Source organism: Hippocampus zosterae, chromosome 17, assembly GCF_025434085.1.
Source record: "Hippocampus zosterae strain Florida chromosome 17, ASM2543408v3, whole genome shotgun sequence".
NCBI lineage: Eukaryota > Metazoa > Chordata > Actinopteri > Syngnathiformes > Syngnathidae > Hippocampus > Hippocampus zosterae.
Genome location: NC_067467.1, coordinates 3,380,238 through 3,394,483, shown reverse-complemented (window position 1 = coordinate 3,394,483; position 14,246 = coordinate 3,380,238). Strand labels below are relative to the sequence as shown.

Sequence of the window (14,246 nt, the reverse complement as noted above, 5' to 3'; positions counted from 1 at the left end):
GCTGAAAAAAACGACCATGTATAGTAAGGCGATTTTTAGCCGGAAAAAACAACCATGTATAGTAAGGCGTTTTAGCCGAAAAAAACAACCATGTATAGTGAGGCATTTTTAGCACAAAAAAAACGACCATGTATAGTAAGGCGTTTTTTTAGCCGCAAAAAAACAACCATGTATAGTAAGGCGTTTTTAGCCGAAAAAAAACGAGCATGTATAGTAAGGCGATTTTTAGCCGAAAAAAACGACCATGTATAGTAAGGCGTTTTTGCCGAAAAAAACGACCATGTATAGTAAGGCGTTTTTTTAGCCGAAAAAAACGACCATGTATAGTAAGGCGATTTTTAGCCGAAAAAAACGACCATGTATAGTAAGGCGTTTTTGCCGAAAAAAACGACCATGTATAGTAAGGCGTTTTTAGCTGAAAAAAACAACCATGTATAGTAAGGCGTTTTTTTAGCCGAAAAAAACGAGCATGTATAGTAAGGCGATTTTTAGCCGAAAAAAACGACCATGTATAGTAAGGCGTTTTTTGCTGAAAAAAAACGACCATATATAGTAAGGCGTTTTTAGCTGAAAAAAAAAACAACCATGTATAGTAAGGCGTTTTTTAGCCGAAAAAAACGACCATGTATAGTAAGGCGTTTTTAGATGGAAAAAACGACCATGTATGTAAGGCGTTTTTAGCCGAAAAAAACGACCATGTATAGTAAGGCGTTTTTAGCCGAAAAAAAAAAACGACCATGTATAGTAAGGCGTTTTTTAGCCGAAAAAAACGACCATGTATAGTGAGGCGTTTTTTTAGCCGAAAAAAACGACCATGTATAGTAAAGCGTTTTTAGCCGAAAAAAAACGACCACGTATAGTAAGGCTTTTTTAGCCGAAAAAAACGACCATGTATAGTAAGGTGTTTTTTAGCCGAAAAAAAACGACCATGTATAGTAAGGCGTTTTTTAGCCGAAAAAAACGACCATGTATAGTGAGGTGTTTTTAGCCCAAAAAAACGACCATGTATAGTGAGGTGTTTTTAGCCCAAAAAAACGACCATGTATAGTAAGGCGTTTTTTAGCCGAAAAAAACGACCATGTATAGTAAGGCGTTTTTTAGCCGAAAAAAACGACCATGTATAGTAAGGCTTTTTTAGCCGAAAAAAACGGTTGTAAGGCGTTTTTTAGTTTAGGTTTCGGCTTCGTTTATGTTTACATCCCTGTAGAGTCCCATGGCCGTTTGATAGCATTCCTCCTTATCCACATTAAAAACAAATCCACACAATAAAATGAAAGCCAGACACACACACCACAATATATCCGTCTCTTTTATTGTATGACAATGAACAAAGCGCTGATGGTGTGATCACCGCCGTTACGAAGAATGACACAGCAAGTCACATCACTTGGAGCTACAGTGAAGTGGCACAACTTACATAGTGCAAAATGCCTCACTTAAAAGCGACATTAGGACATACTTGACACTGTAAATATTACACTTCGTATACAACAAAGCCACAGTGGGAGAGTTCTGATTCAAACGAACGATTGAAACATCCACATAGCAAACTGTTATGTCATGCTTTTAAGTGCTGCAGTTGGTTGGCTACATGATTTCGAAGAAGCACGGTCACCAAAGCAAAAATTCTTGCGTTTCTTATTTTTGCTCGCAGCTGTTAAAAAGTACAAGGGGGCGCCAAATCAGACCAGATATTCCCATGGGTGTTATCGAGCAGGTTTCAAAGGTGGAAGGAAGGAAGTGAGTGTTTACCATAAAATCTCAAGAAACTCATTTATCTGCATGCAGTGCACTAACATGCCTCGTATGGATATATATCTGGTGTGTTTATATAAGCAGATTTATTCTTGACGTAGAAAAAGTTACTTGGCTAGCCCTATTTTTGAGCTCCAGTGATTCACGAGGTTATGCGGTTTCTGTCGCATGCAAAAAGCTTGACATATTCTAGGAAACAGCCCTGCAGCGAGGCTGTACTCCCGCTATCGCGCTTTGATGCTGAGGCACGCGGAGTGCACTTTTAACTCGTCGACAAACGCGCTGGACGCATTAGCGCACGCAAACGATGAAGCAGAGCCAGCCGAGCCTGGGGCTGCTCCCAACGTTACCTCCCACACAGTCGGCTGCTCCTGTCGCGTTTGTGTCCCTCTCGAGCATGGGAACCGCCGTAGACGAGAACTATTTTATGACTCCATTGATTTAATGCATTCTGATGATCTGCGGGCACAAAAGAATGAAAGTAAATAACTGAGCCCAAAGCACACAGACTCTCCCGTAGATGCCGCCAAGCAGAGCTTTTTGATTTGACGTGACCACTGCCTGCAGCATTTCAATCAGCTTTGCTGTGAATGTGCCAGATTTTACGAGAGAGAGACTTCAACCCTGACTCACTGAGCAGAAACGAATCAAAAATTAATGAAGGAAGCATTTTGACCATTTTAATACCACTGGGGACTCACAGTTCTCATCTGCTTCCATGTGCAAAGGCGAGCTTGGAGTGAGTGAGCAAACATTGGCGAGCGCACTCGCACTTTTCTCATCCATCATCATCCGGCACAGTAAACTGCATTTCAACGGGTTCTTTTCTTACAGAAGCTTTTCCCTTACGAGGCTTTTGATTCGGTGGAATCAAAGAGCATGGAGATAAGAGCGTCAACGCTCTTTTCAAAATGAAGGAAGCATTCCTTCCCAGTTAATCATTCAGCAGACATGAAAGAAAACAAGCTGCCTTCTCCAGATAATGTCATCTTGGACAAATTCCTTCATGAGTGAAGTGGATTAGACTTGTGATGTGCTCGGTGGACGACCGCATCGCTCAACTCAACTCTTCAACTTTAAATCATGACAGCGGAACGTACGGCAGGGTTACAGCGAGGACCTCGTTCGGTAAATATATTCATGAAACATTTCCTCCGCAAGAGCGCTCAAAAGTGATCGCCGTCCAACATTTGTTTCCTAAACGATCCAGAATGGCTCTATAGATGAGGCTAAAGTTTCATGAGATTCGGGGTTTGGTCCTAGCGGACACCCAAAAGAACAGTACACACACACACACACACACACACACACACACGCAGGAGCTCTTGGCTTTCACTTTCATCACTGCAGCTGGCACCCTCGACAGTCGTCCTCCGGCTCGGTGTTGTCGGATGAGTAAGAGCTCTCCTCGCTCACTGTCGAATGCAAGACAATTCAATTAGACAATGTTGATGACAAGGCAACAGCGCCACGCGGTCTAATACACTAAAGTGTCGGCGAGCTTTCCGTGGACCGTCATCTCGAATCAGAGCTGCGTCAGACATTGTGCCCGTTTACAAATGACAAGTCGGTTAACTTGATGTTGTTAGTTGTCATTTGTAGCGGCGTACAACTGCGCTGCATCGTGATAAAAATGTTTGGAATCCTTTTGACTTACTCATGTGTCGTATTGGTATATTTTGGAACAGTGGTCCTTTGAGTCAATTCCTTTTTGAGCATATCAAGTCAAACCTCCCCATTGAAATGAATAGAAATGCCATTAATCCGTTTGCAGGACCACTAAAAAAAACTTTTCAATATAGAAACCTAATAAACATAATAAAACGGAATTTGAGACATAAATTGATTTGATAAAAGTCTAATTGGCCCGGTAGTCCAGTGGTTAGCACGTCGGCTTCACAGTGCAGAGGTACCGGGTTCGATTCCAGCTCCAGCCTCCCTGTGTGGAGTTTGCATGTTCTCCCCGGGCCTGCGTGGGTTTTCTCCGGGTGCTCGGGTTTCCTCCCACATTCCAAAGACATGCGTGGCAGGCTGATTGGACACTCTAAATTGTCCTTAGGTGTGAGTGTGAGTGCGAATGGTTGTTCGTTTCTGTGTGCCCTGCGATTGGCTGGCAACCGATTTGGGGTGTCCCCCGCCTACTGCCCGAAGACGGCTGGGATAGGCTCCAGCACCCCCCCGCGACCTTAGTGAGGATCAAGCGGCTCGGGAGATGAATGAATGAATGAATGAAAAAGTCTAATTGAAGCAAAAGTCATGTGTCTGGATGTGTGCCTTTAAGGGGCGTGGCCCAGCAAGTGATCACAGGAGCCAGTCCACAATGACCACGACGTAGCCCAATGACATATTGCGGATAGATGTGGGCGAAAACCCCCCCCAAAAAGTATGTGTCAAAGCGAAATGAAAATTGCAAGACTTACACCATTCGGTCTGCACGGGGAGGAAGGCCTTGTCCCCGTTTTCCCTGATCATCTCCTCAATCCTATCCAGGAGGTTTGAGATGCTCCTGTCCTTGCCGGGGGTCTTACTGTCCAATACGTGGTAATAGTTTCCACAGTACTCAAGAAGTCTTTGGAGCTCCCGGCCCCCTCTGAGTATGTGCTCCTCAATGGGCGTTCGGCCCAGCCAGTCCCCGCAGCTGAACAGTACCATAGTGTGGAGGCAGGCGGTGTCGCCAAAAAGAGTCTCAATGTGGGCCAGAAGGGTTCTTCTCTTCCTGGCGGTGAGGGAGGAGACCACAGGGAGAACCAGCAGCAGCGTGTGAGGTCCGGGTCGCAGAAGGGCGGCGCCACGCTGTGACTCCTGGCGGATGCGCTTCGGCGTACGCCGCACGGAGAACCAGTCCCAACCCGGGGTGTCGACTATGGTCACCCGGCGCCCGGATACCAGCGCCTGCCTGCGGAGACACAAGTCCGTCTCCTGGCCGGACTCAAAGAACCGACGGCCCAGGATGGCGTTCCCCACGGAGCTCTTTCCAACGCCCTTCCAGCCTAACAGCAGCAACCTCAGTTCTGACAAAAGCAAGAAAAGCAAGATTAGGGAAAAATAATGATTTGTCTTTGAGCGACAGGCGTTGAATTTTTCAGCGACATTTCACATCTGCAACTAACCCGTTCGTGCAGAGCAGTGGGAGCACGTGAGCCAAGTCTTTGCAAAACTGTTTGACAGCAACGCTAACCGTGTCACGATTGAGCGGGAACAATTTTTCTCTCCGGGGGGCAACATTTGGATGCACATGCACACACATTAAACACACACAAACAGCCCCCACCCTGCCCCCACATACCTCTGGGAGGACCTCCAATCATTTGCTCCCTCTGTCTAGCGTGCTCCTCCATTCTCATCCTCTCCTCCTCCAGAGCTCTCCTCGCCTGCTCCTCCTCCAGCAAAATCAGCTCGTTCACTTCAAAATACCAGCCTGCCCAAAAAGCAGCCGGCATACATCCAACAATCAGATACTGAAATTATCATAGGATGCAGTTTTTTTAAAAAAAGTCACATCTTGCTCGAGAAGTCAACAAACCTTGGTTGTCGGTGATCATTTCCTCCACCTTTTCCATCAGCTCAGGTACCTGCGTATTGTCCTCCGCGTCTTTCCAGCTGTTATCAAAAGCGTGATACCTGCAGGAAGAACGAGGATTGGAGAGCTCAACCAAAAGATGAGGAGTAAAGTGATCATCATCTTTTTTCAGCCCCCATAGAAATCAACCGTGACCCCCACCTGCAACACTTTCATTTTCAGCACCTTTCATTTGCAAGTTACGAAAGCCTCAGCTGATTGTGGCAAGAAAAAAAAAAAGAACCATCGGATAGCCTAGTGTAAAATGCTTCAGTAAAAATATATTCAGGTGGCCCTACGGGGTCTAGCTCAGCCCCCCCCCCCCCCCCCCAAGTAAAGCCAAGGATACAGCAGAGTACCTGCTTCCACATCTTTCCACCAGCCACTGCAGGGCCTCTCCCGTATTTGCGATGTGCTCTTCGACAAAGACGCCTTTCTGCAGCTTGTCCACTGCGGTGAAGAGCACCATGGAGTATCTCCACGTTCCGCCCCCCAAAGCCCCCAGCTGCTCCTCCGCGGCTCTCCTCTCAGTGTCAGTGAAAGGCTGCGAGACAGACACCACCAGCAGGATAGCGTGAGGTCCAGGAGGGCAGAGGATGGCCCCCATGCAGGGTCCCTCACTATCCAGGCTTGGCGGGGGTCTTGGCAGGCTCTCGGACTCGGCGCCGGTGTTTCCATTATCGTCCGCTTCGGCGTCGTCGTCTGCATCGCCAGGGATGAGCCACGGGGGCGTATCTACCACCGTGACTCGACGGCCGAAGATCTCCTTCTGACCCACGTTGCTGTGAGTAGTCTCCGTCCCGGCGTCAAAAACCTCTTCACCCAGGATGGTGTTGGCTGAGGAAGTCTTACCAGATTTTGGACCCCCGAGGATCAGCAGACGGCGTTCAGGGGGGAGACGGACCCTGGCTTCCCCCGCTGAAACTATGGGACATTAATAAGAAGCCGTTGAAATTAGTCCCCGGAGCGGAGATTCGCAGAAAAGGGAATTCTCCCTCTAGTGGAATGTAAAAGAACTACACCTAGTACAGTTCAGTTTTATTTCCCTTTTAATTCGACACGTTGAAAATCTTTAAGAAGTGATTGTTTTTGAACATTTATTTAGGTACAATTTTCAATTTTTATTCACTCTTTGTTTTATAGATTTGAATGGAATTGGTATTTAAGTGGCTTACAAGCACACTAAATATACTTCTTGGAACAAAATCTCAGCCTCATTTCCGATGATAACTTAGGCCTACTACACTACTGTATTTTAATGCTGGTCATAATGGCCAGCCAATTATTTTTAGGTGGCGCTGGTTTTGCGGTTTGAAAGCCACTGCCCGACAGGGATTCTATCCTTTTTATGTTCCTTTTGTAGTTTATCTTTGGCAAAAAACCTTTTTCCGCTCCACGTATCGCCCTTATCTGAGCTCCTTCGCTGCTTCAGAACTCCAGAACTCTTCGACTTTACCGACTCTAATTTCGTTCTTGCCCTTGCTTCCCTATCGTTCTTCTCAGCATGCCACCTTTTTGTTCCTTTATGTCCCGATAGGAGGAATCCTTGGACACATTCCAGGAAGCACATCACACGCACCAACATGCTTTTTTCAACTAAAAAGTTACAAGAGAAAGATACACATTGTGAGAAGCTGCCAACTCTAAAAATGGTACACATTCCAAAGTCAAATGACTCGGCAGGGGTGATAAAAGGGGGGGCGGGGGTGATACGGGGGAGGAGAGCGAGGCTGAGTGAGCGAACCGGCTCCTAAGTGATGCTGACACGCTCCTTGTGTGCTGCTGAAGACATGAGAACTAAAGCAACAGTTTCTCAGGATCGAGAATGACATCGTCGAGAATTTCCAACCTAAATCCATTGACTGAATTAGACGGTTTGAGCCGGAGGAGTGCGACAAAAGGATGAAAACACACTTACCAGTGTCAGAGGACACAGCAGCCATCTTGTGTGTAGAACCTCTGGCTTCCTCTTCCTCAGCCCCCCTCCTCCGTCTCCTTCTTGCCTCCACCGTGGATTCCTCTTGTAGCCTCTTCAGAGGGAGATCTCAGCGGCGATGCATCCGAAGCAGGGTGGGGAAAACTGGCAGCTCAAGTGCTCTTCCTCTTTGACCCTCATTCTACTGCAGCGTAGCTCTCTGTGGTCTCCCTCCTCTGTCTACCCCTGCCTCTCCTCTGAAATCCCCCCCCCCCAACACACACACACACACACACACTTTTTTGTAATCTTTTAACCCTTCGCCCAAATGTTTTCCATCGTTACTTCTGTTTCTAGTCCCGTTTTTCTGCCCTGTCAGCTCCCCTTTGTCTCATTTATCTATTTAAGTAGACCGAGCAACCTCGGTGTAGCCGTGTAGTCCATTTTTGCAGCAGCAATTACAGGATGTCTCTCATCACATCTCAGGCAAAAGAGAACGCTGTTGCTCAGCAGCAGGAGCAGCAGCATCTGTGGGCAGCGGACGCAGACTGCAGTTAGGAGGACAGATAGAAAGACGGATCGACAGAGATGATGGAGGCGGCGGAAGGGGGAGGGTGGGGCGGTGCAAGAGTCGCAAAAAGCTAGAAAACCTTATTTACAGCTGAATGTACCCTGCAGCTGCTGCATCAAGCACAACACACAACTGTTTCTATGACGCCCGCAGGAGCCGTTCACCGCATGAATACATTCTAACGGTCATGTAAATTGCATGCACATCACGTTACATAACACACGCGCGCACACGCACTCACACACATTAATATACATGGAAATGAGTGTCTCGTCGCGTGCATTATGTCTGATGGGTGGATCAGGATTGTAACGTATTCAATGAAAAGAAGATAAAATGCTTAAATAATCGATTTACAGGTTAAAACGTGGGCTGTGACGCAAGACAACGTTCACGTACGGCAGGATATTGTTTCTCCTGCCACCCTTTATCCTATCGTTAGCCTAAAAGCACAATTGCTTAATTCATTTTTGAACGCTCTCGGAAAACGTGAAATAAAACACACGCACGCACGCACACCACACGCACACACAAAACAAACAAGAAGAGTCCATATGGCTACGATTCAAGGTTTGCGGATCACCTTCATGACTGAGATTATAAATATACATAAAGAAAAACTGATTTTTTTGCACGTTGGTATTTTTTGTTTATTGATATAGTCCGAGTAAGTTTACTGAAGTCCTCCACAGCCCTCTGCCGTATGTCTCTACAACTGTCACAAAACACGCGCCGTAAGTCGTCTAACAATGTCGTAAACCCGCATGCAATTTGCGAAAGAGGCTCCGGCGGACTTGCTCAGCGTGCGTCAGTGCGAAAAGGACTCTTGTCAAATCATCTCGAGTGAGAATAATCATCCCACTTGAGAATCATGGCCGCATCTGAAGAATTTATGAAGTATCGTTCCCCACTGGTGTCAAGATATGCCAGCAAGGAAATGGCGTACAACTTCAGTGATAGGAAGAAGTTCACGACCTGGAGAAAGCTGTGGATCTTCCTTGCTAAGGCTGAAAAGGTTTGGCATTTTGTCGTTGGACAATGGCAAGCTAACGCAGTACTGAACATACACACATATACTACTAATTTGGTACTAATGTATCGACCTTCACGAAGGCAGAACAGATCCTTCCAAAAATAGCCTCACGCCATCAGCTTCTGCTGACAGCCACACACTACTACACACTCGCTTTTTGTCGTTTTCATATTACAGCAGAAGTGGAATGTCATCAAACGTAAATACGGCTTAATTACCGGGTACATACTGTTCAATTAAAGCTTTCCCGATGCGCCAATTTAAATGCACAAATATTATCTGATATTCTTTAGAAGCATAAATATCTCAGGAGTGAGATATTTGATATACATTTATGATACAAATTTTTTGCTGGCATGTCCATAATCCCGCAAACTACATTTTTATAATTTCAGTTTGGTAGCATATAATTGACGCTCCAGTAGAAGTCATTCTCTCATGATATTGGAGCTGTGCAAATACTGTACTTTCAAAACTAGAGCAACTCAGTTCACATTTCCAATTGAAATTATTGTCTAGATGAGCCCCGTCTTGTAACATTGCGGGGTCAACGATCACTGAAAAGTGTTGATCCTCAACAGTTGACTGATATTTTATGACTATTTTTTTTGTACTCATTAAAAAAAAGATATTTATTCGTCAGCAAGTTAGTAAATACCGCAAATATGTTTAGAACTTTTTTTTTTCATTCTTACTGCAAAAAAAGCAACAGTAATGCAATTTTCAAGCCTAACACACAACCAGACTGGATTGAGCAAATTGAACACATGATGTTAACTAGTGGCAGACCAAAGCTCACATGCATCCCCTCACATGATCTATTATGTACACTAATCAGAGCAAGTTACAGCCCACATTTGCATGTTCAGACGTTCTTCTTGAGTGAACACCGCTTGGGCTGACTATTCTATGGTTTTGTGTGTAAAAGTGGTGTGCAGAAAATGTGTTGGTAACAGGAGACGGCAGCCTGCGATTGCTCCCCCGAGTGGCGCTTCAGCCGGGCTCAAACTTTGTTGACCTAATTGAAATTCATGTAATTCCGCGAGGACCCGGGAACATACTAACCTTTAACAACCCAGGGCTTGAAGTAGCAAATGGTTTTAGGGGTGGTATCCATCAAAGGGCTGCTGTAATTCAAGAAAACAAAGCACCAGTCTACTCAAGATATTAATTCATGTCACAAAGACGTCGCATGGCTCTCCACGCTGCGGAAAGACGGAATCGAAAATCAAATCAATAGCAGAGCATTAACGAATGCTCAAACAATTTTTGTAATTGGAACCACGTTGCTCGCTGCATTCAAAGGCATTTCTTTGATCAGGGATCTGGAAATTAAATGAGCAATTATTAATATTACAACGAACCACATTCATTTTGTACCACGTCTGCATTGTAGTTACTGTCTATCAAGAAGTACTGTACCCTATTTTACAATACTTTTTTTTTTCTCCAAGATGGTCCCATACCATTAAGGTAACAGTCTCTCTCCTCCTCAGGCTTTGGGACTGCCCATCTCGGACGAGCAGATTGCGGAGATGGAGAGCCACGCGGAGGACATCGATTTCGGCATGGCGGCGGAGGAAGAGCGTAAACTCAGGCACGATGTGATGGCTCACGTGCACACCTTCGCTCACTGCTGCCCCGCGGCGGCGCCCATCATCCACCTGGGAGCCACCTCCTGCTACGTGGGAGACAACACCGTAATCACCGCCAAGCTCAACTTCCTCAGAAATTGCACACATTCATTCATTCATTCATCTTCCGAGCCGCTTGATCCTCACTAGGGTCGCGGGGGGGTGCTGGAGCCTATCCCAGCTGTCTTTGGGCAGTAGGCGGGGGACACCCTGAATCGGTTGCCAGCCAATCGCAGGGCACACAGAAACGAACAACCATTCGCACTCACACTCACACCTAGGGACAATTTAGAGTGTTCAATCAGCCTGCCACGCATGTTTTTGGAATGTGGGAGGAAACCGGAGCACCCGGAGAAAACCCACGCAAGCCCGGGGAGAACATGCAAACTCCACACAGGGAGGCCGGAGCTGGAATCGAACCCGGTACCTCTGCACTGTGAAGCAGACGAAATTGCACACATGTATTTAAAATGATAGAACAGGATAATTTTTTTTTTTTTTGGTGGGGGGATGCACGTTCTAGAATTGGCACCGCGGTATCATGCTTTGCTGGACCGCCTCACAATTGCGAGGGTTTCCTCCTTGTTCTACCAGCTTGACACCCCAACTCTAAATTGTCCACTGATGTGAATGCGAGTGTGATTGATTGGCAGCCAGTACAAGGTATACGCTGCCCCTTGCCTAGAGCCAGCTGTGACCGTTTCCAGCTCAGGCAGAAACCCTGATAAGGATGAGAGCTCCAGAAAATAGATGCACGGATGTTGGTAATCGGCTTTTGAAAAGCAGTTGTGTATTTTAGGGATCTCGAATCAACCAACAGCCTATCCACTTTCTTAATACCCTGATTTCAGAGGAGGACCACGCGTTCATGAAAGTAACCCCTAGCATGCGTTCCGCGACCTGCCTCTTAAGATGTTTTGCTCTTCCTCGTCAGGATCTGATTATGCTGCGTGATGGATTCGACATTCTCTTACCCAAGGTGAGGCTCAGCTGCATTGCCGCAAATGTTCACCCATCCGTCCAATCGAATCAGCACAATTTGTCATTTGGAAATTGTGGGTCTCGGATGTTTTGAGGCGGGAACGAAATTGATACTTTTGTTTCTTTTCCTACATTCAATTAACACGCAGGATTGTTGTTCTTGTTTTGACAGTTGGCAAGAGTCATCGACAGACTGTCAAATTTTGCCGAGAAGTATTCCGACCTCCCCACGCTTGGCTTCACGCACTACCAGTGAGTCCGTTTTTTCTTTTTCTTCACCGCGTACATACGCGGTCTTTTTTCCCCCCACATCACCGCATCCTTTCCCACCTGCAGGCCGGCCCAGTTGACCACGGTCGGTAAGCGAGCGTGCCTGTGGCTGCAGGACTTGGCCATGGACATGCGGAACCTGCAGCGAGCCCGCGACGACCTGCGTTTCCGCGGGGTCAAGGGCACCACTGGCACTCAGGCCAGTTTCCTGCAGCTCTTTCAGGGAGATCACGACAAGGTCAAACATTTCCATTGAAATTCCCCGCACCATCATATTGAAGACATTCTCTTCATGCATTGCTTTATTTATCTCCCGGTAGGTGGAAGAGCTGGACAGGTTGGTGACCGAGATGGCTGGCTTTCAAAGGTAAATTGTGGATATGTACTTCTTAATGTACGTTTGGACAATTGACTGACAGATAGCCAAAATCAAATAATTTGGATCAGCATCGAATTACACACAGTCAAAGATGCACATGCCCGAATGTCCTTATTTGGGATCAGTATTTTTGGGGGGGAAACATTTTAAAAATGCAGTATCACGTGTTCCCTGGACTGCGCAGAGCCTACCTGGTGACTGGACAGACGTATAGCCGCAAAGTGGACATCGATTCTCTCTCCAGCCTTGCCAGTTTAGGAGCGACCGTTCACAAGGTCATGTCCACTTTTGGAGAAAGGGCTCCCTCTAGTGGCGCTTTTTATGTTTGCTTGTTTTAACCCACTGTAAATGTGGCTTGGCCGATGTGAGCTGTGGTTTACTTTTCCACAGATTTGTACTGACATCCGCCTACTAGCCAACCTGAAAGAGATCGAGGAACCTTTTGAGAAAGAACAGATTGGTACAGCCACTCACAATTGAATGCATACATCTGGACAAAAAATAAAGGAGATTTATACCATAGCCTGAAACAGAGGTTGTGATACTCGCACCTTCAAGTATGATGACATTGAAGATTTTTCTTCCCCACGCAGGTTCTAGTGCCATGCCATACAAGAGGAACCCCATGCGTGCTGAGCGTTGTTGTAGCCTGGCCCGGCATTTGGTGGCGCTGATGGCTGATCCCTTGCAGACGGCCTCAGTGCAGTGGCTGGAGCGCACGTTGGATGATAGTGCCAACAGGTCAGGGTCACATGACATCATCTCATCTGAACGCTACTTAGATCAAAGATGCGCAAAGTAAGGCCTGCGGGGAAGCATATGACCGCCCCGTCCCCATTGAGCATCTGTGAGTCTGGAACTGTTTTTTCCATTGTAAGACTCCAAGGTCTCCATCAATCAAGATCTCAACCGCTGTTGACGTTAACTCTCTCTGTTTACTTCATTCTTGTGCTGTGTTGTCATCTGTGGGGATGGATTGCAACAAGCCTATTTTGACAAAGTAAAGGAGTAAAAATTACAGATATCTGGTTTCAAATGTAGGGAGTAACCAGGAAAAGTCATCAGAAAAACAAGTATTCAAGTAAACTACAGCTACCTCAAAATAAAAAAAAATCTACTGAAGTAGTGTAGCAAAGTATTTGTAGTTTGTTACTTCCCCTTACTGTCCCTGACCGATGATGCAAAAAAAAAAAAAATACATCCCCGGTGCCTTCTCATGATCCTTCACTTGCTTGTTTCTCAAATAGGAGGATCTCTCTGCCGGAGTCTTTCCTCACCGCTGACATTATCCTCAGCACCCTGCAGAACATCACAGAGGGCCTGGTGGTCTACCCCAAAGTCATTGAAAGGCACATCCGCCATGAGCTGCCCTTCATGGCCACTGAGAACATCATCATGGCCATGGTGAAGGCCGGAGGCAACAGACAGGTACACCGCGGCACCCTGCTACGATGCTCATCAGCGTGTATGGAAACATTGCTCGTCGTGCATCAGTTGTCAGTACAAGTTACGTTTACTGCCTTCCCAGGACTGCCATGAGAAGATCCGCGTCCTGTCTCAGGAGGCAGCAGCTGTGGTCAAACAGGAGGGCGGCGATAATGACCTGCTGTCGAGAGTGCAGGCTGACCCTTACTTTGCTCCCATTTTGGGACAGCTGGATGCCATATTAGACCCCAAGACCTTTATCGGTCGTGCTCCCCAGCAGGTAATCTACAACTCTCATGACGTGATCCAGGATTCTCCCTGGTGTGGTCAGGTCTCTCTGTCACGTTACGTGAATGACCCGTTTTCTTTACCGTTGCCACCTGCAGGTGGCCAGATTCCTGTCAGAAGAAGTGCGCCCTCTACTGGAGCCCTACAACTCCAAAATGGATGTCAAGATAGAACTCGAGCTCTAAGGCGTCAACACATTGCCAAAGTGACATCATCGTGAGGACGACATTATCGCCCAAAAGCACATTTGACCCTTTTAAGAAGCGGTAGCGAAGCCAGCGTCATCAGGAATCATTTTGGTGCGATAGTTTTAATTTCAACCTGCTGTTTTAACATCATAAATCAGGGGCTATTTCTGACGACTGCCATTAAAATAAACAAATGACCAATATGCATCCTTGTTTCATGTCATATTTGTGAAACAGAGCCAAAGTTC

At 46.4% G+C, this 14,246-nt stretch overlaps 2 protein-coding genes and 1 long non-coding RNA gene across 3 annotated transcripts; 1 reads left to right on the top strand and 2 right to left on the bottom strand.

The window, feature by feature from the left end:
- Window positions 1-1,292: 1,292 nt before the first annotated feature.
- si:dkey-110g7.8 (GTPase IMAP family member 8) lies at window positions 1,293-8,547 on the bottom strand. The gene is made up of 8 exons (XM_052049896.1): window positions 8,384-8,547; window positions 7,233-7,757; window positions 5,674-6,238; window positions 5,279-5,376; window positions 5,042-5,173; window positions 4,176-4,766; window positions 3,071-3,170; window positions 1,293-2,214 (listed from the first exon to the last, which is right to left on the bottom strand). The coding sequence occupies exons 2-7, from the start codon at window positions 7,255-7,257 to the stop codon at window positions 3,097-3,099; spliced, it is 1,485 nt and encodes a 494-aa protein (XP_051905856.1). The 5' UTR covers window positions 7,258-7,757; window positions 8,384-8,547; the 3' UTR covers window positions 1,293-2,214; window positions 3,071-3,096.
- Window positions 8,546-14,203, top strand: adsl (adenylosuccinate lyase). The gene is made up of 12 exons (XM_052049897.1): window positions 8,546-8,815; window positions 10,330-10,533; window positions 11,402-11,446; window positions 11,621-11,700; window positions 11,785-11,956; window positions 12,039-12,085; window positions 12,282-12,372; window positions 12,488-12,557; window positions 12,691-12,838; window positions 13,345-13,525; window positions 13,626-13,802; window positions 13,909-14,203. Exons 1-12 carry the CDS (start codon window positions 8,672-8,674, stop codon window positions 13,993-13,995), a joined length of 1,446 nt encoding a protein of 481 aa, XP_051905857.1. The 5' UTR covers window positions 8,546-8,671; the 3' UTR covers window positions 13,996-14,203.
- Window positions 11,563-12,786, bottom strand: LOC127590387 (uncharacterized). The gene is made up of 2 exons (XR_007959608.1): window positions 12,649-12,786; window positions 11,563-12,517 (listed from the first exon to the last, which is right to left on the bottom strand). It is a non-coding gene; the product is annotated as an uncharacterized LOC127590387 (long non-coding RNA).
- Window positions 14,204-14,246: the final 43 nt, after the last annotated feature.

What these genes read in the sequence shown, in the direction of transcription:
- adsl (XM_052049897.1), top strand. Translation starts at nt 8,672, where the DNA reads ATGGCCGCATCTGAAGAATTTATGAAGTATCGTTCCCCACTGGTGTCA. An exon ending in TAGGAGCGACCGTTCACAAG is followed by an intron (nt 12,373 to 12,487) that starts GTCATGTCCACT and finishes ACTTTTCCACAG; the next exon opens with ATTTGTACTGACATCCGCCT. An exon ending in TCGGTCGTGCTCCCCAGCAG is followed by an intron (nt 13,803 to 13,908) that starts GTAATCTACAAC and finishes TGCCACCTGCAG; the next exon opens with GTGGCCAGATTCCTGTCAGA.
- si:dkey-110g7.8 (XM_052049896.1), bottom strand. Translation starts at nt 7,257, where the DNA reads ATGGCTGCTGTGTCCTCTGACACTG. An exon ending in TGCTGTGTCCTCTGACACTG is followed by an intron (nt 6,239 to 7,232) that starts GTAAGTGTGTTT and finishes AATGTCCCATAG; the next exon opens with TTTCAGCGGGGGAAGCCAGG. An exon ending in GTGGAAAGATGTGGAAGCAG is followed by an intron (nt 5,377 to 5,673) that starts GTACTCTGCTGT and finishes TTCTTCCTGCAG; the next exon opens with GTATCACGCTTTTGATAACA.